The 24364-nt window shown below is 45.5% G+C and overlaps 1 protein-coding gene across 1 annotated transcript in view; it reads right to left on the reverse strand.

The window, feature by feature from the left end:
- The window catches only part of UFL1 (UFM1 specific ligase 1), a 332333-nt gene that overhangs the window by 60134 nt on the left and 247835 nt on the right, over positions 1-24364 (reverse strand). The window contains exons 14-16 of the mRNA XM_085611135.1: positions 10521-10687; positions 10296-10426; positions 4829-4909 (exon numbers count right to left, since the gene is read on the reverse strand). Of these exons, the coding sequence (XP_085467261.1) occupies positions 4829-4909; positions 10296-10426; positions 10521-10687 (379 nt within the window). The remainder of the gene's footprint in view (positions 1-4828; positions 4910-10295; positions 10427-10520; positions 10688-24364) is intronic.

Below are 24364 nucleotides of genomic sequence, written 5' to 3' on the forward strand. Positions count from 1 at the left end.
AGTCTCTCTTCCTCCCCCTCTTTGGAGGAATGAGGCGGAGGTAGGCAAGGTAATGCTCCAGCCTACAGTAAAGGGAGCGATAACCTTCAGAAGAAAAGACGCATGTGTCCAGAGGACCAGTTTTTTTTGGTAAATGGAGATGTAGGGAGGGTGCACAAAGAGGGCCGGCAATTCACGGACCCTCCTGACCAATGTAATGTTCACTAAAAGGGCAGTTTTATTGGTCAGCAGCCAAAGAGGGAAATTGTGCAGGGGTTCAAAAGGCTCACACCTCAGGAAATGGAGAACAAGGTTGAGGTCCCACTGAAGCATGATAAATGGTGTGGAGGGGAGGATTCAAAAAGAGTGGTTGGGGGGCAACTGCAGGAATGCAGAGATTGCACACAGATACCATTTGACAATGCAGAGCCCTGCTGAGCCAAAGATAGGGCAAACAAAAGAACTTTGGGTAAAGGTGCAGAAAGGGGTTCAATGTAGTGGGAAGCACACCATGACTCCTCCGACTTGGTGGAGACACACTTGGCTGCCAGAATAACATCACAGACTTCCGGTGGAAAGTCGTAAGCTGTCAACCGATGCCTCTCAATCTTCACTCATGAGGTGAAGGGTAAGCAGGTTCAGGTGCAGAACCTAGCCCTGTTGCTTTGACAGAAGTACCTCTCAAAGAGGCAGGCTGACTGGAGACAGATGGTCATGCTCAACACCTTGGGATACCAGACTCTCCATTCCCAATCTGGAGCCACAAGAATGACTTGAGCCCGGTCATTCCTGATTTTCATGAGGACTCTGGGCAGGAATGGTATTGGCTGAAAGGCATACAGGAGGCAGCAGCTCCACTCGAGAAGAAAAGCATCTCTGAGCAACTCCAGCATGCCAAACTGCTGACATTGCCCCTTCTCTGTGGTGGTGAATAGATTTAGCCAAGATTCTTCCCATTGCTGAAAGAGACTTTTTGCCACTTCCGGATGGAGACGCCATTCATGATCCGCTAGGTACCTGCGGATGAGTTTGCCTGCTCTGGCATTCAGTAAGCCCGCCAGGTGTTGAACCATCAGGGAAATGCCCTGGCATTTCAGCCTTGTCCAGAGGCACAGGGGCTCTTGACACAGAGTCCGTGATCGAAGGAGGAAACTTTTAATGACAAGCAAATCGACCGAAGCTCAAACAGGTTAATATGGAGCATAGACTCTGTCAGAGACCAAAGTAATCTGAACTCCATCTCTCCCAGATGCCACCCCAGCCCAGAAGTAACACATCTGTTACTACAGTTTGATCAGGTTGGGTAAGGGAGGGGGTGACCCCAATCGCAGTTTGTTGGCCACTCCTGTCTTTTGCAGTTCCCCCCTAGATCTAGTCCCACTGCAGAGCCAGCATACGCCATTGGGTATGCGTCACTAGCAGGATGAAGGAAGCCATGAGGCACAACTGTCTCAGTGTCAGTCTCACCAAAATCCAGGACGCAGGCTGAACCATTCGAATTATAGCCTGAATACTGGAGTTACTGGTCGAGAGGAAAGGACTGAGACTCCAGAATAGCTCAGATGAAAGGAAGCATCTGAGAGAAAGTCAGTTGTGACTTCGGCACGGTGATAGAGAAGCCCTGAGAGTGCAGGAGGTTCGATGTAGTCTGAAGGTGGGTGACAACTGCCTGGGGTGAGCTTGCCTTCAACAGCCAGTCGTCGAGGTAGGAGAAGACGGAAATTCCTGACCTCGGCAGATGAGCTACGACCAATCCCGTCACCTTGGTGAACACCCAAGGAGTGTTGGTAAGGCCGAAAGGTAGCACAACAATCTGAAAGTGCTCTAGGCCCACCCTGAACAGCAGATAGTGTCTGTGAGCCGGAAGGATAGGGATGTAAAAATATGCGTCCTGCAAGTCCAATACTACTATCCAGTCTCCAGGTCTAGGCAGACAAAGCTTGGGCGAGCGTGACCAGTTTGAATTTCAAGAAGAGGTTGAGAAGGCGCAGATCCAGGATAGGACGAAGTCCTCTGTCCATATTTTGCACCAGAAAGTAATGGCAATAGCAACCATGACCAACTTCTGATGTCGGCTACCTGCCTATGGCTCCTGTAGCCAGTGGTCCCCTCTCAAATGTCTCCCTCGCCATGCCTAGCCATCAAATAACCATACACCATAAAGGGTTTGCCCATATAACCCAACAGAACCTGGGCTATAACTACAGGAAAATATATAGAGCTGAAACCTGTGGGGATGAATTGATATATAATTATTTAAACCTCACTGAAAAAATTAAGAATCACCGAAGCAAGAAGGAACTGACAGACTACACAAGTTTATGATGTTGGCGGATAGGCATCAAAGATGGGATATAAAAGCTGTGTTTAATGTTTTTTTATTCCGTTTTTGATTAGCAATTTTCATTCATGATCTTGTTTTTGGATGGGTACAGAAGTATAGGCATTGCGTGATATATTTATAGAAATAGGTTGACTATTAAAATAATGAATGCTCAGTGATGATTAATTGTTTCATTGGGATTTAAAATAATTGTGTGTCAATTATTTCCCACAGCTTTCAGCTGTATATTTTTTCCAGTATATATCAAATAAGGCACAGGCTCCACTTCGGGAAGAATGTCCTTGGCCGGCATCAGAAGCAGCATCGGATGACGCCCGGGGCATTGGCACTGGAGCAGATGCCGAGGAAGGTTTCCGCCACGCCGCCGGCTCCATCCTGGATTGAGCAAGGGATCTATGTGGCCTGCCTAGCACTGAGGCCATACTCACCAGCGCGGATCCAGTAGGTGCCCCTTCCGCACCCATGAGGACCAAAGGCGCTCCAGATGGGCCGGGCAACCTAAGGAAGAGGCGCATGGCGTCATAAATTCTTTTAGTTGGGTGAGGGTTGCTCCTGGGAAATGAGGGCAATGCGGAGCGGACCCAGGATCAAGCCCCGGCAACTCGCGGGGCCTGAAGTACTGAAGCTTCCTTGTCTTGTCGAAAGACTGACATATGTGATGAAGTGGACGAGCGTTTGGACTTCTTTGACTTTTTGCGGTTATAGGACTTCCCTGATGATTTTGAATGCGCTCATAAACATCGAGAGGGGCTCCGCGAATGATCTTGGGACCTCCCACGCAAATGGGACCTCAAGCATCGTGGAAATGACCAACGCCGGGCAGCGAGGATCTTAAGGGGAACACATTGCATTGGTGCATTGGGGTGCATGGTGTAGCAGCCCTCGCACTGCTTGGAGTTTTTTCCCAGCTCCAGGCACCACAAACATACCAAATGAGGTTCTGTCACCGACATTTGTCTATGACAGGCCCCACATGGTTTGGAACCGAACTGTTTCTTTGGGGACATCTTCACACTAGTACTTGAAAATCTCAAAAAGAGTTGACAAAAAGCCAAAAAAGACCAGTCAGACTAAGGGGTAGCTCAGACCAGATCAGCACTATCTGGCGCAGAAAGGAAAGAAGTGACATCAGTGCGTCAAAGTGATGCCTATATAGGTACTGTGCACGTCATTTCTAGTACGGATGCCGCTGACTGAGCCGAATGACGCCACCTAACGATGCGCAGGGGTACTGCTTGAAAATGTTCTCGATCCAGTCCGATGCCTGAGGATATTGTAAGGTAAGAAATCTGTGTCTAGAAGTCTCTATCACATAGATTAGAACAATGTCACCTTTTGGATTTTATCTACTTTACCCACTGGCACGGGTTGAACTGTCATTAAATATGAAAATGGGGGCTCTGTTCCCGATTTCGTTATGGGGAAAAAGTTCTGACAGCCCTATCTTCAATGTTAATCCTTTTCAAACTTACTGATGAATAATGCTAAGGCAATGTTGGAGCTGTAACAGAACGCCAACTACATGTTCGCCAACCTGGCTGTCACTGCCAATCAATTTGTCAGTTTCATGTTTTGGATTTTGTTGCCCGGAAAATGCTACGGCGGCAGCAGCAGCAAGCTATTATTTAAATTTGATACTAATAATTAATAAGCACTGGCAAAGCTGATCGGTCTCAGACATAAATTGGCTTGACCAGAGCATTTTTGTTGTCTTAGCCAGCCACCTTAAACATGCGCACATCTGTTCATTGAGACCATCTTTTAACAAGTTTGTAAAACACGCGATGTGTCTGCGTCCATGGAGGATCTCTTTGGAAGCATTTTCTATGTTTTAATAAATGCTGCTCAAAGATGGTCGCCGCAGATTTTCATGCATCTGCTGTGGCCATCATTTAATGCATTTGGTTTTATTTTACTATAGCCTTTTAAAAAAAATGGGCACATGGATGCATGCATACTCATGGCAGGCATCTTTACATGGAATTTGTTAAAAGAAACAAAACCTGTTCCAAGATGCCTACTGCACGCGTGTGTGCTGGTGGTGGCAATCTTGGAATGGTCAAAAGACCACTTTAAGATGGCTGCTGATATAGTGCAGTGGGCGAAACAAAGTATACAACAAAAGGGGGCATAGAGCAAGAAGGAAATGGCCGCTTTGAAGAGATAAGAAAGGAGTAAGTGAAGTAAGTGATGGAGAAGGGGAGAGGATATAGCCCATGCCATGCACTGCAAGCAAGTTTACATCATCCAATCACAACACTGAGACTGAAATGATCCTACGCAGGATAAACAAAGAAATAGGGAGGTAGTCTACCGTAGCAGCAGGGATGTAAGAGACACAAAGCTATCCAATCACAAGCAAGAGGCTCACTCACAGCCCACTCCAAGGACATGTTATCTATTGGAAACATTAGGTCTGCATACAACACAGTTAAAACGGTTCATAGCCAGGATTAAAAAAAGCTGTGGGAAAGGAAGCACAAATGTTTGTGCAGGAAAACCTACCTTTCCATTAAGAGACATATGTAGCTTTGATAGAGGTATTCTTGTTTCTTCTTGTACTTTTCCCAACAATTTCTTTCTGGCCTGTAATGAAACCGATACAAAATATCATAATAAAATTTATCATTTCTTCAATGCAAGCATGCTGCTAAAATTATTGCTTTAAAGACCAAAAATAATTGAATGTAGAAGAACTGCATTATAAAAGTCTATCCATATTCTTGGCCTCAAAAGCAGCACAACCTCGATTAAAAAATCTATCGTAAGGATGCCAGTGATGCTCCCCATACCCAGAGTCAATTTGCTGATTTATTTACATGTCACTTTAAAGCACAACATCTTGCCTTTGGATTTCATCCTCTCAGACCACTGAAAATGACTATCTGAAGGTACAAATAACAGATGCCTTTCAGCATTGTTGTCCTTCAAATCACTCTTACCCCTGTTTGTGGTAGTGCTGGTGGCATCCTCATTGAAAGGTTCTGCCAGGTTAACTGGCAGACATATTTAAGAATAACAAGTAGTGGGGGGAAGAGAGAGATATATATATTCTAGATCTGATTTGACCCTGCATGCATAGACAACAGAGAGTTGTACTTCAGGAAGAAAACAAATGTTTAATGCAAATAGAAGGCTTCTTCTGCTAAGGCCCACATAGTACACCAGGAAGCAGAATGTGGGAAACTGTATAGGTAAGTGAAAAAGAGACAAAAAACACAATAAGCGTTTTCCAATGAGAAGTGAGACATCAGACCCCAATTCTGATAACACTTAAGGGATATTTCTGCCCCTATATGTTGCAGACTGTCTTTCTTAAATGTATGGAAAAATAAGTGCCTAGACAATGGTTACTTCTGGTGAATAAGGGAGAGCATCTGATCATTCACTTAGTACATGGGACGTCTTCATCTTTAGTTCCTAGTGTGCATCAATTGTGTATGTAGAGCTCCATATAATCAACAGGAGCCAAAAGTACTTAGGGTATTAAAATAGCAGTTATTAGGCCCAGAAAAGTGTCATTTGTTGAAATTTGTTAATATTGCGTTTGTGGCTATAAAATTAGAAAGGAGTCTTCTGCATAAAGAAGCACAGAGTGAAATTGAATCCGCTGCCCATGTAAATATTCTGAGCTATTGATACTCTTTGGATAGGCTGAATCAACTGCTATGATGCATATTATGCATGTCAAAAGGGACAGGTTGAGCATCAGCAAAAGGCATGATTAATAGTGAACTGTTAATTCACCTCTTATTATGGCTAGATTCCTGTGTTACCAATGCCATCACTATCTCTAATTCCGGGGACAATAGTAAATACTTCTCATGTTTTGGGGGGGGGAAATAACATGCATTAATTTCAATACAGATTACCAAATGTTTTCCCACATGTTTCACCTGGAGAAGACAGCGGCTTTCAGCAGCAGCCAAAATCACTGGATAAAACACCACTGCTTTTAATATTATTGTATTCCAGGGGTCATTGACTCTTATTACCACTCCCATAGAGACTACCAGGGACATTTGGAATGAGGCCCCATCAACTGCAGGAGAACGGAAAAGAGACTTAATTCTCTGGAGAAGGGCTGCTTTGAGTTATCTCTGACAAAATGAAAAATTTAACAAAACAGCCTTTCTTGGTAATGCTGCACAAAGAGCAAGTCACATTCCCCCCACTATGGCCAACGGATACAGCGGAGGGCTGGGAATGGAGTAATCTTTTGAGTGACAAGACCCCACCAAATGTGTGAAGCTGCTGGTTCAAGTAATGACCAGCTGTGGCTTGCTAATAGAGGTGGGAAAGGCAGGTGAACATCAGCAAACCGATCATAAGATGTAGAAGTACATGATAAAAAAACAATATATATTGTATATATTATAATTTATGTAAAATAACTTGTTCAGGGAAAATTGTGAAATAGAGCCAGATGAAGCATATCAGCCATATGCTTATGTTTTCAATATATATTCCTCAGTTTGGACAGCAAAGTACAGCACTCAGAATATTGAATAATCGTTTCAACATAGCAAAATGCCTGACATCCTGAAAAGCAGCTTTGCTTTGTTGCCCTATCTGCCTGGTGTTATGAGCCCCAATTTACCCCAATATAGGCCTAGGCAGCAGCACAACCTTTTACCTACATTTATCCTAACAAGATCTACATATCGGCTCTGGCGCTGACCTTTTTCCACAGTTAGGTGCCAAATAAAGGATCAACATCTTCTGTATAATAACTCTGCACAACAATCACTGCCATTTTCATCCTTGGACGACAGACCACAGTACCATGACACATCTAGGTAGAACCCCTGAGGGTACGTTTCGGGTATATAAGTATCACATCGTCACTGTCCAACCAGAGGAGAAGCTTCCATGCTGACACAAGACGCTGAAGTCCCTGTACGCAGACACTTCAGCACGTAGTGGTCTGACATCCCTTGCAGGGTGTCCAACTCGAGACCAAGACAGGGTCCTTCATTCTCTCCCATCAGGTAATGGGGTTGGCTCTTTCCTAGGGGGATTCTTGGCTTTCCACCTACATACATGCTAGGTACACTTAGCTAGGGTCATCATCTTAGGAGTACGCATGATTACTGCCATGTATCTATATGGCTGCATATATTCACTGTTTTAGCACCATGATAGAATTCTGCCTTTTATTTACACTGTTGGTGCTTGTAATCGTATATATCTGTTTTTGTCTAATGGTTGTTGCAGCACACATATTTTATACTAGATGACGCTGGTTCAATAAATGCTTTTTGAAAACGTCCCCGCTGTTTATTGCGTGTATCTCTCTGAAACAAAGTGAGCATGAGTGACTGAGCGAAAAGCACTGAACTGTTTCCACGATCCCTGAGGGGTCAGAGTTGTCATGTTTGAAAGTTGCCAGAAACTATTCGCTCCTTGGTGAGGTTGGGGGCTTACAGAGGCACTGTGAGGTAGCTGATCTACAGGTGAACATATCCTTTGGGGGTGTCTGGAATCAGTCTGGACACCAATTGCTTAGTTTAAGTTGTCTAAATGCACAGATCCTATATGGATTTGTAGGAACTAAACAACACTGGCAGATTGCAAGAATGCTGAATGTTTTTGGGTCTTCAGGTGTTGTTCAATTTGCAAGTTAAGTATCTCTTTGGTAAAATGTAAGAGGAACTGAATAGTTGAACCAGGTTTTTAAGTAATGGCATAATGGGATGTTTGTTAAAGGTGGGGTTAAGGAGGGAATGATCCTTGCAAAACTGTTATTTCTGGAATAAACCCATTGTATGGCTCAATCTGTGTAAAGTCGTCGATTATCAAAACTGTCATAGGCATTTCCATTTAAACCAACATTATTTGTGATCATGAAACATAACCTTGAATAAGAAGATAATACTGATGGCTCTTCCCAAACTTACCTAAAATACAAATTCATAACTCAATGGTACAATGTGCGGATGACAACAGCTTCTCAATTCCACTACAAGCATTTCATTTTGTTACTGCTACATTTTCTAGAAGTTTCAGTGAAGCATTCTCTAATATGATTTAAGCAAGATGTGTGATCTCCCAACAGTAACTCATTAATTAAATTCTGGGAGCCTTGACTTCTACTGAATAATGTACTGAGAAGTCAATAACAAGTAGGACTACATTTTGTAGTGCAGCTTCAGCTGGCATTCTAACTCACCTGCGAGAACCATTTTATTATTTGGTACTTTGTTCTACAGTAGCTTTAGTGTCTGTGTGATTAGGTCACTGAACGCTACAGATGATGGGGGTTCGCGTAGAAGCAGGTCATGAATTCTTTATGATTGCAAATGGGTGCCCGTGTGGTATTGGGTGCAGGGCGTAGTCCAGACCTATGCCCAACCCTACACCAAGCACTACTGAAGGCCTGGCACAGAGGGGGGTGGGAGTTGGACACACGTGGGGCCCAACCCAATGCTAAGCATGGCAATGGACATCCTACTTTACGTTAAAAAACACAGAAATTCACTGAAAAAAAACCAAAGGTTAAAGTGACTTTATAGTTAGAAATTGAAATAATATCTTATTTTACATTAGAGAAACCTTAGATATTCTTTTTAAAAAAAGAGAAAGACGGGGATGCAATTCATAATTACTTAAGATAAATAGAACTGGTAAATTTCAGTGGTATTTGGTCCTTTAAAAAGATATGTTTGAACTGAAGATTTTCCTACCTATATACCAGTTGGTGTGATGCCATGATTCAAACTCATAACTGAAGGTATACATTTTCTGGAATCATACTTGCCTCAGTAATTACTGAGGCAAGCATCCTTCCAGAAAATGTATAGCCTCGTGATGGCATTTCAGAGAGTAAACATTCTTAAGGTTGTCAATTTGTGCTACTATAAGATGGAATGGTAAATTTGTCATTTTGTTGAAAGAGTTTATTAACAGTCAGTGACATTTCATTATATTACAAAAAGTGCTCAATCATTTCAAGAGAAAACATTTCTGGGATGTCAAGAAGGCTGACTTGCAACACTTCCTCTCCCAGAGTAATGGGAAAACTATGCTTGATGTAAAGCAGAAAATAGCCATTTTAAAATAGGATTTGTTTTAAGGTGTTTTTCAAAGAGCAGCACAATAAATGGCAATGTACATTAGCATGTGAAAGTTAAAGAGTTTGAAGGGCACCCTTGAAAGCCTAACGTATACCGTTTCCACTCTTAATCTTAGCTGTTATTTTGAACTACTTTGGGTGATGGCGGGCATGGGTAGTGTCATACAGAACATTAAAGTGTAAAAATGTTCGTTAGACTGTGATAGACACATTTTTCAATTCCGCATTTAACATGAAATGAAATGAAAGAGCTGCTTAGCATGCCTATAATTGAGGCATCACTCTAGAAGAGCCCATGTAAGGCACTGGACATTATGCTGAAGGGAAAGATAAACAGAGTGAAGAAGATGCGATAAAGAGTGCAAGAGAAGGAAACTTTAAAGTCCAGATGGGCCCAGCTTTTTTGGTTATGCAAATTGGCAAAGTTGAAGGACAAAGCAATTGGCAGCAAACGCAAGTCTGCTCAATACACATGCAGTGAGAGACTGACTGAGTTAGACCAGTGAGGATGGATTTTGCGGGATAAGCAAGCCCTTGAGAAGTACGAGGTTTAAACAATTCACTCATGGGTGACAGGAATATTCTGAAACAATACTAACGTGCAACAGAGTGCACCTAGATAAAGGAGTCTTGCATGGGAGCTAGGATCCAGAATGCAAGACTCAAGGTAGCAGACATTAATACAAGAAGGTTAGACATGATATTGATAACAATGTCATCTCTTATCTGTGAGTCACTTGTATGGAACTTCAATAAGACCACTGCCTGAGAATAACAATGAGGACATGTTTGTTTATAGCGCACATGAAGCATTCCTAAATGGCAGCTAAATCAAGTGATCAGATGTGAGCATATTAAGAACTAACAGGTTAGAGGAAAATCAAAGCATCAACATACCTCACTTGGAAATGAAGTGTAGTCATCTACGGCCATCATGTAATCACCAGCGAGGAAGTTAAAAATAAGATTGGTTATGTCCGTGCAGACAGTTTTCAGCATATGTTTGGCAAGCGTATTTTGCGTCTCATCTGTAAAATGTAAATATTTTTAATAAAAGAGCCATGAGTATAACATTATCTGCTGCTGCTGTAACAAACGTTAAAAGGGCAAACAGAACCTTACCTGAAAATAGCTTAGCTCCTTTTTCGAAAAGCCGAATGTTCGTATAGAGATTTGACACCTCCTCCTGGAATTCTCTCATGCTTTGCTTTCGACTTGATCCTGAAGAATTTGAAGTTGTGGACATGAACACAGAACGAACCACCTCCTGGTAACTCTTTGTTAGAGGTCTGAAAACAGAAACAGTCACTTAGTGGAGATACTGTATCTATATTTCCCATTACTTACCACAAATGCAGTGTAAAACACAATACCACTTACATCTGCTTTTATAGAAATGCTTATCTTGAGGTTAAGTATTATTAATTTATAACTGCTTATCAAAAATCCATGAATGGAGGCATAATAACATGGTACTATTCTGCTTAAGAACTACAGGAAAAGGCTGTCAAATTTCTCTTATATTTCACGCATTAAAAGTAAACATCTAAGGCTTATAATCCGTCTCAAGAGAAAGTGGAAGTCATATGGCTGAATCAAATGCAAGATCATGCTCTGCTCCCGAGCTTGGACATAGCTCTGCAAGTAAAATTCTGAATTTGAAAAACCTAAAACCTATATCTGTAGTCAGTCTCAAGGAGAATGCTCAAAATGCTTAACCTTGCGAAAAGTAGAAGTGAGTGTTAGGAAAGCAATAGGAAATGCATTCAATCATATAAAAGGTTTCAAGAGTCGTTTTTTTCCTGGTATGCGCAAATAAGTTATAAAACGTCTTCTACCAAACCTATTCGAATAATACTTAGACACAACAAAGGGAAAAAATTAATTACCAGCGGCTGAATCAAATGTAGGGATGGTCGTGTGCTGCACCTTGCATGATACAATCCCAACGTCTGCAGCCCTTCGAAGGGTGACACAAGATGCAACTTGACCAACTAATATCAAGTCAAAATATTGTTTTGTGACCTGCGAATGGGAAATTTGCGTGGTGACCTCATAGGTTGCACTGTAAATAACATCCCGTTCGCAAACCAATCAGTGTGCAATTTTCACATCACTAGTTTGCGAAAGTGAATAGTACACCAGGCCCCCAATGACAGCACAAACCCCATTTGTAAGTTTCACTTGTATTGTAAACGAATATTATCATAAACAAATGGTGGCACTTGACTTTCACAGAAATCTATTATTTTATTTAACCAAAGTTTCTAAATATGTGAGAGAACAACTGAGACCTGCTTAGACAAAGCACTGAATTGTGGCAGGGTAATTATCGAAGTGCTGCATAGAATAAGTTAGTTACCTATAGTAATGTTTTATTGGGTAGATAAATTAAACACAGATTCCTCACCTTTTTTTTTTTAATCTCGCCAGGCACCAGATTGTACCTGGAAACTTCTGCAACAACTTCCTCATGCTGGCAGGTGGCATCTATCACAACTCCGTTAAACCACAAACATGACAACAAGGATCCACATAAATAAAACATTTCTGCGTGCTGATATCACTTGTTTTCTATAGTTTTTCCATGCCCACAAATGCAGAGCATGGCTCATAAGATTGTATTTGCAGTGGGCAAAAATTAACTTGAGATCTTATAACTGCTGAAAGCCCACACCACAGAACAGGGAGGAGGATGGACATGGAAGAATCTGCACTTAGCTTCTGTAATGCTCTTTGTGGTGGATACTGTATCCAAGTAACTAGCTCCTCAGATATATACTTCTAACTGCACATTTCTAACTATTTGAAACAGTGACAAAGCAATGTTCCCTGGAAGAACGTGGCTTAGAGGATTTCCAACAGAAAGTCCTGCAGCACCGTACTGGCAAAATGGTCCTTTATGGAGACTTGAGAATCTATTCAACAGTACTTAGAGAAAATGTAGATAGATGCCCAAGTGGCTGCCCGGAAGATGTGTAGGACATGAACACCATGTGCCAGCAGCTTTCTCGTGGTATAATTAGTTAGAAAACCTTAGCATGAACTGACAATGTTTGCAGGTTGCTGAAGAGGTGCACAGAAGTGAAAGCAATAAGAAAGACAGTTCAACATCAAAACTCTCAAAGTCCAAATGTTAAGAGGTTCAAAGGGAGCACACACCAGGATGGTTAAACCCTATTAAAGGTCCTACTGCAGCATAATGAAGAGAGCAGAAAAGAACATATGTGCAAGCCCTATAAAGAAAAATGCATTAAAAACAAGTGATTTGAATAGCGACGAACTATCAGAACAAAAGATAAAGGCCAAAAGGCGGATACAAATCCTTTAAATGTGCCAACACAAAAGCCTTGCAAGGTCAAAGATAGTAAAAACAAAGGAACATCATACTTTGCAGTCTCGGAATGTAAGCTCAGTATATATATTATATGTACCAAAAGTAGGACATGGGCTTTTCCTGAGGGACTACATCCTAGTTCTACAATCGGAGGCAGAAGGGGGATCATTTTAGGAGGAATCTAAACATTTTAATGAACAGTGCCAAAGATGAGATCCTAGTAGGATTCCGGTCTTATACTTTGCGGAAACAAGTTGCCAATTTAGTCTTTTCTTGAAAGCAGTCCTACTGATGATGAGCTCATAATCAATTTGTGGAGCATTGCTGGCTCTCATTGATTTAAATTCTTGTTCCCACTGAAATCTCCCATTTTCCTGTGGGATCATTGCATCCCCTCATAAAACATACTGGTCCTGAGGATGGTCTTGCAGAGTAATGACACTTGAGACAGAAACATCGATGACAAACCCATCTCTTTCATTCTATACCATCATTGGATTTCTTTTATTTATTTATTTTTGAAGCTAGTAGAGCGCACAGCTACCCCCGACAGGGGTGTCCCGGCGCTAATGCAGGCGGCAGATAAGAACAATTGTTACTTACCTGTAAACAGGTGGTTCTCCAGTATTGGTGTCTTTCATAGATTCACATGCTTGAATATTCCCCGTCGTCGGAGTGGGAGTCCCACGGTAAATAAAATAGCAATATATACATATATATATGTAGTAAAATATATACATAAGTAATCATATAATTAGTGCATATAGGTGTAAAACACACATAGTGTACCTATAAGAGAAAAACTCCATAGGAATACAATGGAGAGAGACAAAAGACCTTTGTAGTCTATCTCTGTCATTATGTAAGTCCGAACTCCAGCCAATCAGGCGTCAGCCCCTCTCTAGAACCTTCTCCTCAGAGCTTCTCACCTCAGATTTTCGTAGCACAAGAGTGACTGTAAAGTGCATGAGGAGAAGAGAGCCTCTGAAGGGAGGAGGGAGGGTCGCATGTGAATCTATGAAAGACACCAATACTGGAGAACCACCTGTTTACAGGTAAGTAACAATTGTTCTTCTCCAGTATTAGGGTGTCTTTCATAGATTCACATGCTTGAATATAGAATAGCTAGCAGTAACAATCACCATTGTTTCCATGCCAAATAGATTCAACATATATAGATAATCAATCTTCTATGCATAAAAACAGTATTGAACAACTGTAACATTGTAAATGCATAATATATATGGAAACAATATGGAGGCGGGAGGAAGAGGCTCACCTTACTTAAAAAGATTGCGCAGCACTGCCTGTCCCACTGCAGCATCCTCCTCGCTTAAAGTTGCCAAGCAGTAGTGCTTAGTAAACGTGTGTCTGGTCGACCACGTAGCTGCTCTGCAGATGTGTTGCAAAGAGACTCCAGCAAATAAGGCAGTAGATGATGACACTGCCCTAGTGGAGTGTGCCCTCACTGGAGACTGCAGAGGTTTATTTGCCCTTTGGTGGCAGAAGACAATAGCTGCCGAGATCCAGCGTGCAATCGTTGGTTTAGTAACCTGACGTCCTTTATGACAGCGTCCATAAGCTATAAAAAGTTGATCGGATTTCCTGAAAGAAGCTGTCTTACTGATGTAGAACTTAAGACACCGCTTGACGTCCAAAGAATGTAATCTTTGTTCTGCAGGTGTCTGAGGATTGGCAAAAAAGGTCTTTAATATTACTGGCTCATTAATGTGAAAGTCAGTAGGCACCTTGGGTAGAAATGATGGATTGGTGCGTAACACTGCAGCATCCGGTTTGAACTGCAGGAACGGAGGTTTGATGGTAAAAGCATGGATGTCACTGACACGACGAGAAGACGTTAGTGCCAGAAGTAGAGCTACTTTCCAAGTGAGATATTTTAGGTCGGCTTTGTGAATGGGCTCAAACGGAGGTCTCATCAATTGTGCCAACACAACGTTGAGGTGCCACAACGGAGGAGGACGCCGAACTGGCGGAAATTTCCGGAATAGGCCCTTAAAGAATTGGCGGATTATTCTTGAGGAACACAGGGAACTTGATCCATCTTGCCGGAAACGGGAAATGGCTGCTAGAAAAACCCTTAGGGTTGCATGCGACAGTCCAGAACTGGCTAGGTGCAAGAAGAATGGTAGCAATTGCTCTGCCGTGGAATGTATCGGATGAACTCCGTTAGCAGCACACCAATGGCAGAATCGTTTCCATTTAAACTTGTACGTCCTGATTGTAGAAGGTGCTCTTGCCTGGGCCAAAATATCCCTACAATCCTGGGGGATGTCTAGGTGGGCGAACTCATGGTGTTCAGGTTCCATGCTGATAAGCTCAGTGAGGAGGGATTTGGATGACAAATTCTCCCTTCGCTCATGGTAAGCAGATCCGTCCGATGTTGCAGGAGGATTGGCTGGCATTGGGACAGGAGGAGCAGTTCTGAGAACCACGCTTGCCGTGGCCAGCGCGGGGCTATTAGGATCAGGTGGCAAGGCTGTCTCCTCATCTTCCAAAGAACCCGAGGTATGAGGGGTATTGGAGGAAAGGCGTACGCAAATAGATTGCACCAGTTTATCAAAAGGGCATTCCCTTGTGATTGCTTGTGGGGATGCCAGCTTGCGTAATTTCGGCATTTCCGGTTCTCCGGCGTGGCAAAGAGATCGAGTTGCGGACGGCCCCATAGTTGGAATATCCTCTCTAGAGTGGGTTGGTGTAACTCCCACTCGTGGGTCGACGAGGAGGACCTGCTCAGGGAATCCGCTAGGACATTGGATACTCCTGGCAGGTGGACTGCCGTAAGCAAGATCTGATGACTGAGAGACCAGTCCCAAATTCTTTGAGCTAGCCTGGAGAGACTTGGGGATCTTGTTCCGCCCTGTTTGTTGACATAGTGCATACAGGTTGTGTTGTCTGTCTGTATTAGCACTGACTCTCCTTGGAGCAAAGGCAGAAACGATTTTAGAGCCAGAAAAATCGCCATGAGCTCCAACCTGTTGATGTGCCAAGATCTTTGATGTGTGGACCATCTTCCCTTCACAGAGAGATCCTCCAAATGAGCGCCCCATCCTTCCAATGAGGCGTCTGTTGTGAGTGTTCTGTCCGGTGGCAGCGACAGAAAGGACCTGCCTTCCGTCAAGTTGGCTGGAATTGCCCACCATGCGAGTGCTGACTTTATCTGATCTGTGACACATATCATGTCGTGGAAAGATCCCGTTACCTGACGCCACTGAGCATCCAGAGCTTCCTGGATAGGACGTGTCCTCAGCCGGCAATGAGGGATCAAGGCAATGGATGATGACGCCATCCCCAGAAATGATTTTAATAGTCTCACAGAAACTGACTCTCTTGATCTGATCAGAGCCACCAGTCGCAGCATCTTTTTGAGACGCTCCTGGGAGAGGAATGCCTTCGCCGACACAGTCTCCAGAGTTGCGCCCAGGAAATCTCTTTGTTGGTACGGATGAAGTTGGGATTTTTCCACATTTACGGATAGGCCTAAAGAGCGAAACACGTTCTGGCACAGAAGAGTGTGTTGTCGCAGGTGAGTGCTTGACTGAGATTTCAGGAGAAAATCGTCCAGGTATGGAAATATTTGCACTCCCTGGAGGCGCAAATACGCTATTACTGGAGCCAGTACCTTCGTGAACACTCGAGGGGCTGAGCGCAGGCCAAATGGTAACACCTTGAATTGGTAATCGTGTTGACCCACTCGAAAACGCAGGAACTTTCGATGCCGCTGTAAAATAGGGATATGAAAATAGGCATCCTGGAGATCTATAGTCGCCAGAAAATCTTCCTGCAAGAGTAAGCGCAAGATGTCTACCAGCGTCATCATACGGAAGGATTGGCTCTTTATATATTTGTTTAGTGCTCTTAGATCGAGGATGGGCCTCCACTCTCCGTTTTTCTTTGTGATCAAAAAGAACCGGGAATAAAAACCTTTTCCCTTCTGAGACACTGGTACCAGTTCTATAGCTCCTTTTTGCCTTAAAAGTCGGACTTGATGCAACAGTTCTTTCATGTGAGCTGGTGGCGGTCCGGAGGGTGGAGTGGGAGGAGGGAATTTGGTGAATTCTAAGGCGTGTCCCTTCTTCACAATGTCCAAAACCCAACGGTCCTTTGAGATGGAGGACCATTGGGAAAAGAACAGAGAGATTCGACCTCCAACCTTGTCTGTCCGGGAAGAGTCACTGTCTCTTTGATGCGGATCCTCTGTATGAGGATTTTCCTCTATATGACTTGGAGGTTTGCTGCCGTGATGTTTGCTGTTGCTGTCCATAAGAGTAACGGTTGGACCCTTGATTGTAAGGTTTGTATTGTTTATTGTCTTTTCGAAAACTTGAGGAGGTGCCGCGTCCGCGTGCACCACGAAAATTACTCCGCTGAAATTGAAGGTTTCCTAGTGATCTAGCTGTTTCAGTGTCTTTCTTTATGGACTGTAGAGCTTCATCGACGTGGCTCCCAAATAAAGACTCGCCGTCATATGCCATGTTTAAGATCATAGACTGAACCTCCTGACGAAAGGATGTAGATTTTAACCATCCTTGCCTACGCAGAACAGCCGCTCCGGCAAGCTGACGGAAACCCATGCAGGCGATGTCCACTGCACAATCGATTATTTCCGCCGATGCCGCTTCTCCCTCTTGGAGCAACTTCATTGCCTCCAGTTTAGATGGCTCTGGTAACTCCTGAACCACATCCGAGATATCAGCCCAAACTTGTCTGTCATATCGTCCCAGGATGGCCAAGGCATTAGCTGCTCTAACCACCGTAGAGGCCATAGAAGAGAATTTACGCCCTATGGCATCCATCCGACGTCCGTCACGATCCGGAGGCGAGGTGATAGAAGATGCCGGATTTTTCGCCTTACGTTGCGCTGCCTGCGTAACGACCGACTCAGGTTTAGCCTGACCCGTGAGGCATGCTGGGGTTCCTATCGGTGCCTTATATTTCTTTTCCAATCGAGGCACCTGAGCTGGCAAGGTATTCGGTGTTTGCATTAATTTCTTGCCTTCTTCCCAAATAAACTCAACTATGGGAATAGCATGAGTCTGTTTGTAGGGTTGATTCTTGAAATCATAAAGGAAGCAATCTTCCTCCCTGCGCTCCGTTGTTAACTTAAAACGGTGTGATGCCCTTTCCATCAGTTGGTGAAAATTGGCTATGTCCACTGGAGGTGAATCCCCTGTTACTATTTGTGAGGGGGATGGTGTTTGCGCCTGGTAATTATCCCACTCCGCCATATCATCATCATTGTCATCTACATCCCCATCATCATCTGGGATTTCACCCTCTTCTGGGTCCTGAGGGCCTTCCTCTACAGGCTCATAATGAGGCAACACCCTTTCCGGAACCTGTCGTGGAGGTACAGGCGGCATCTGTGGAGCAGGATTTACAATAGGTACCGGTGGAATAATTGCTGGAATCACCGGGGTTGACGGAACCTCTGAACGTTGAGGGGATAGAGGGAACCGTTGGTTGTAGTCGTCCAACATGCGTTGGAGATTAGTAATGAGCGACAGAGGAAGAGTCGCAGTTTTATGCTTCGGAGGGGCCTGGTGTATAAATACCGGATCCTCATCGTCACTACTGACATCCTGGCACTTAATAACCAAGTCGGATGGACTTTGTGCCGTTCCGAAAGACTCCGGTAACCCCTCGGATTCCTGATCCGAATCTGTAGCAAATAATGGTGAGGGAGGCTGTGCAACTCCCAAAGGAATATTATGTTCCTGGCTCTCCAAGCCCACAGTAGGAGGTAATGGTGTCCAAGAAACTCCTTCCCTTCTTGTTTTCTGGGTAGTCGCCACACCGCGTATTCGTACCCTTACGAATGTCTGTGGGGATGTACTCGTCGACGGAGCCGTCGTCGAAGGAATGATGGTCGACGGAATTATCGTCGACGACGTCTGTGGCAACAAGATTGCCGTCGTCGGATTCGCCGTCGACGGGGTCGCCGTCGACGAGGTCGCCGTCGACGGAGCCGCCGTCGACGGAGCCACCGTCGACGGAGCTGCTGCCGACGGAGCCGTCGTCGAGGTCTTCGTAGACAAGGCTTTCGTCGACGGAACCACCGTCGACAGTGTCGTCGTCGGGATCTTCTTTTTCTTCGCCGACGGAATGGGCGTCGACGAGCTCGACGACGTCTTCGTCGACGACACAGTCTTCGTCGACGGAACCTTTACCTTCTTCGTCGACGTCGAAGTAATGGGCACAACAGAAGTCACTGCCCTTGAAGAAGTGATGGTAATCGTCGACGAGGATAACGTCGACATAACGCTCGTCGACGACGAAGCAGCTGACGTCGTCGTCGGGGTCACCGTCGACGAGGTAGAAACAGCAGATCTCGTCGTCGGGAGCATCGTCGACGAGGCTGACAAAGTTTTCCCCGAGGAATAGGAAGTAGACGCCTCAGCAGCCTGAGAACAGTGTCCCATAGGCGACAAAGCAGTAGGTGAAACCACAAAGGTGGCAGTTGTCAGAGGCAAAGCCAGCTTCTTTTTCTTCAGGAAAGGAGATGGTAACTCCTGCACACTACTGCGCTTAGAGGCTGGTTGAGAACGACCAGAAAAGAGACTTTCCACATCAGAGGGAGAGTTATCCTTGTCCTTCAGTCTCTGTAGCCATAAAAGCAGGCGGCCTTCTCTGTCCTTTAGAGTTTTTGTAGAAAAAGTTCTACAAAACTTACATTTTGCCACCTCATGGTCAGGATATAAACAGTAAATACACTTACTGTGTGGGTCCTCAGAGAACAAACGCAGTTTTCCACATGAAGAGCATGGTCTAAACAAAGATTTCTTACTAGAAGACATCCTCACTGACAAAACTGAGCAGAGCTCAGGGAGACTCCCTGTCACACGACGTGCGGTAGAAAATCTGAGGTGAGAAGCTCTGAGGAGAAGGTTCTAGAGAGGGGCTGACGCCTGATTGGCTGGAGTTCGGACTTACATAATGACAGAGATAGACTACAAAGGTCTTTTGTCTCTCTCCATTGTATTCCTATGGAGTTTTTCTCTTATAGGTACACTATGTGTGTTTTACACCTATATGCACTAATTATATGATTACTTATGTATATATTTTACTACATATATATATGTATATATTGCTATTTTATTTACCGTGGGACTCCCACTCCGACGACGGGGAATATTCAAGCATGTGAATCTATGAAAGACACCCTAATACTGGAGAAAGTGGTAATCTGTCTACAGGCTGGAGAATAACCAGGTCTTTAAGGCACGTCAGAAAATAGTCTCCGACTCAGCAAATCGCAGGGAGAGTGGTAGGGAGTTTCAGAGTTTGGCAGTAAATACCGCAAAGGCTCTGTCTCCCATTCTTGCGCGTCGGAAACGGGAAGTCACCAGAAGGTGGAGAAAGTTAGATCTGAGGACACGACTCGACTGGGAGAGCTTAAGTCGAGCTCTAAGATAGGCTGGACCAGAACCCTGAAGCACTCTGAAGACCAGAACGAGAGACTTAAATTGAATGTGTTTGGAAACGTGTTGTATACTGAAGACGGACATTTGGGTATTTCCATGGATCCTTTGGGAGTGGCTTTTTCATGCATTGACGATAGTATGTATGGGAGAGGTGTGGCGCAGCAGCCAGAGCAGCTGACTCCAAAGAGCGGGGCTCGCGGTTCGATACCTTGCGCCGGTGGCAGCTCAGCTCGGCATCATGTAGTCCTGGGCAAAAGCTCACTTAATCCCCCGACGGGGTGATAAGTTTGTGCTTTACAAATAGGAATTATTATTATTATAATTGTGATTACAGAACTTTTTGTTTGACTTGGATACTACATTGTCAATGTATGCTTGGATATCATATGTGCAAAACCCCTTCTTGCACATTTGTTAACATATGTTCTATAAGAGTTATTCTCTATAAGGGCTTGTGGTGTATTATTTTGAACTTTCTTTGGTTTCAATCTTACTTAAATCACGTTACGAATGACAACGCTTGATTCTACTTTTGTCATGAAAAGGACATATGAATTAATTCAATAAAAAATCTCCCTACTATTTCTGTTTAAATGAGTCCCTTGTCATCTGTTTACCTTACAACAGTCAAACACCCAAGCTCACAAGGGGTTACTGCATTGCCCTTTTGTTTTATTTGTTCAAAGATAAAACCCTAGCACAGTGCGGTGGGTGGGGAGCAATATCACAAGCAGGAGTGGATGCAGGCCATGGCGCTGGTGGATGCCGGGAGAGGATTACCTGGAGACAGTGTAGATGTTACCTTTTACAATAATCCTGTGCTAGGCTAGATCACCTGCTGGTGAGCAAACTGCTGTTTACTAGGGTGAAAGAGGTATAGATCGGTCAGACCATATCTAACCACAGACTTATCTTTTTTTATTTTTTATATAATCAATTTTATTGATTTTGTGGAATAAACAGAACAGTACAGTACAAGTAAATCATAGCAATTGATACAGTGGAATAATTGTCAATGTATTCATACGCAAACTTACATGCAGCTCTCACTGCGAGCGTATTATCATATGCCATTGGGAAGAGACAGGGTATACATACATCACAACTGGTTCAACCTTTCGCCCCAGACCCTTGAGTGCTTGGTTGGGCAACCTCTAGCCTCGAAGAGTGACTGTGCACCGGTCCACTCCCTAAGCTATACTTGGACAAGGGGTGGGGTCAGACTGTTTCCATGCCACGGCGATGTCCCACTTGGCCACTATGGTGGAAGTGCCTAGGAAGAGTTTCTCTGGTCTTGACCCGTCCAAGCCATCCAGGACACCCGAGAGGAGGTTCAGGGGGATATGTGGCACGTCCCAACCTAGGACACCTGTGAGTGTAGACTCTATTGCTTCCCAGTAGGGGACGAGGCGGGTGCAGGACCAGACCATATGGTAGAAGTCAGCCGGTTCTAGTCCGCAGCGCGGACAGGACGATGAGGGTTGCAGGCCTGCCCTGTAAAACCAGTCAGGGGTTAGAAAGGCATTATGGAGGCAATATAGCTAGATTATGCACAATTTAGCTGAAGTGGTAACGGTCTTGGGTGCCATTAAGGCGTCCTGTCAGTCCTTGTCCCTAGGGGGTCCAGCAACCCCTCCCGTCGGTGTCTGAGTGCGTCAAGTGATGTTGGGCTGTTGTTGGTTAGGGAACAATTTATCCGCGAGACCCTGCCCTTTCCCAAGTCACGCATCAGGATTTGTGCTTCCACTGGACTGAATTCTGGAAGGGTGTTAGAACTGGGATTTCTGGTTGGCTAGGGCTTGCGCCAAAGCCAGGCAGAAACCACCACTCTAGTCAGGGCAAGGAAGTTACACGCCAAAGATAACCCCTGCTCACCCCCTCGGTAGCTTGGCACGAGCAGTCAGGCTTATCTCTGAGGCGATGTGTAAAGCGTTTGCGCGCGCACCCAGCAACAACACCCAAGGCCCACCACAAAGAAAACTCCACACAAGGTATTCTATAAAAATAGCCTTTGTATTATACACAACACATTAGATAAAAACACACACTTTACAATGTGCCAACAGGCACGGGCAGAATTTACAGGGGATTATATACAAGACAGGGCCCCCTGTCAGGAATTAGCACTTTTTAGAACGTAGCACAAAAATATATAAGATCACTGTAGCACAAAAATAATAGGTATAGCACACAACCAGTACTTACTGGTATCAGGTAAGTACCACCTACGCGACCCTAACGAACTTAGGAAACTGTCACGCAGGGGACTGGAACCTCACTAGCACCACCTGTACTAGGAGAAAGCAAACAACCACCTAAGTATCACAATACCTGTAGGGGTAATAGAACGTTACACATGATGCATCACATTCAGAGGTGTAGGGAAGGAAAAACACATGATGCCTAAAAACATTCAGAGGTGTAAAGCAATGGCACATGACGCATAAAAACACATTCAGAGGTGCAGGAAAGGAACGTTAGCGCACAACTCCACATGAGCCACCACCTGTGGCAGTCCCTGGGCCAACTGGCCTGGTAGGGGCTAGGACGCCCTGTGTTCAGCAAAGTTAGGGGCAAGACTGCGCAGGAGGCACAGTCCCAAACTCAGAGGGTCACAACCTAAACGTGGCAGCTGCCCACTAAGTGCTGGGCAGCTGTGGAACGACCTCTGGAGCCCTCTCTGGGCTCTATCCTCGCCAAATGTCCCCTCGAGCCTCGCAGGCTCTAAATAATATTGTGCTCCTTCGTTGGAGCCTGTCAGGGCTCTATCAAAATATTGCCCCTGACGTTGGAGCGGCCCCCCTGCTCACTAAGGAGGGCCCCCGTACGTTGGAGCGCTCCGAGCGCTCTGAGCAAATCGTGGCCCCGGAGTCCCTCTGGACTCTAACGGAATCTCGCCCCGTCGTTGGAGCCACGGGGCTCTAGAACCAATGCCCCCTCTGGTGGAGCCTCACGGGGCTCGACAACACTGCCCCCGCACCCCCCAGCACATGCACGAAGTCCCCCAGCCCTTTGTACTCACCGGGCTGCTCTGGGGACTCCCGCGTCGGCTTTTCTCTCTCCGCTCTGGGGGGGAAGGCTCCGAGGCTTCTCTTTAACGCGGAGGGGCAGGCACCGACAATGTGCCTCGCGCCCCCTCCACACCAGGTCCTGCCGCACTTCTCTCTCTGGTCCAGCGCGGGGTGGACTCCCGCCTGGATCCTTACTCTCGGGCAGAATGCCCCGGGGCGCAGGGTAGGCTCCTGCCTGCTCCGGGGCTCGGAGCAGCCGCGACGCTGCAGTAGGAGGCGGGGTAGGCTCCCGCCCTCCTTTCCTAAGTTCCGGTTGTCCCGGAGGCCCGCCCTCAGCCGCCTGAGTTCCGGCTGAAGCCCGGCCGCGGCAGTGACGTTCTCAGCGGCAACGAGGGGTAGGCTCCCTCAATGATGCGATGTACGGCGGGGTGGGCACCCGCCGTAAGGATAACCAAATAAGCGGGGTGGGCACCCGCCAACGATCACGGCCACGCACCAGGCAGGGTGGGCACCTGCCAGGGGACCTCACGATCCACAGAGACGGGGCAAATGCCGGATGGGCACCGGCTCCTTGAAATAAAGCGCTCACAGCGCTATAAAAGCCCAAACAGCGCGCCCAGCGCTATAAAGTCCAGAAAGCGCTCCCAGGCGCTATTAGCAACGTCCAGCAACCAAGAGTTCCTCCAAAGAGCAGGGGGGCAAAGGCTGGGCCCAGAGCCAGCTCACAGGGCCCTCCAGCAGGGAGGCAGTCCCCAGTGGCGGTCTCTCCTGGCGCCCAGCAGCAGCAGGTCCCCCCTCAAGTGGATCCTGGAAGAGAACACCCACTGTAAGGGGACACAGCCCCTTTTTATACAGTAAATTCTTTGTCTAAAGGTGCAGGGAAGGGGCAAACCAGTTCCAACAGGTTCCTGAGCACTTTGTTTTGCTCAGCCCCTCTCCCTATTCACTGGCAGGGCTAGGGTCATTAGACGCACCACAGGGGCCGGCGCCAGCATTGTGTGGGGAAAGCCCTGTCCTATTCAGGACCCAGGTATACTCCTCCCCAGCCATCAGCATGCTAACTCCCCATTCACCACTGGGTGACTCCTCCTGACTCTGGGGATTTCCCCAGTCCGTCACATGACCTCCACCAGCCAGTCGCCAGACAAGCCACACATTTCACACTGCACACTG

The sequence above is a fragment of the Triturus cristatus genome, chromosome 6, assembly GCF_964204655.1.
Source record: "Triturus cristatus chromosome 6, aTriCri1.1, whole genome shotgun sequence".
NCBI classification, from domain to species: Eukaryota; Metazoa; Chordata; class Amphibia; order Caudata; family Salamandridae; genus Triturus; species Triturus cristatus.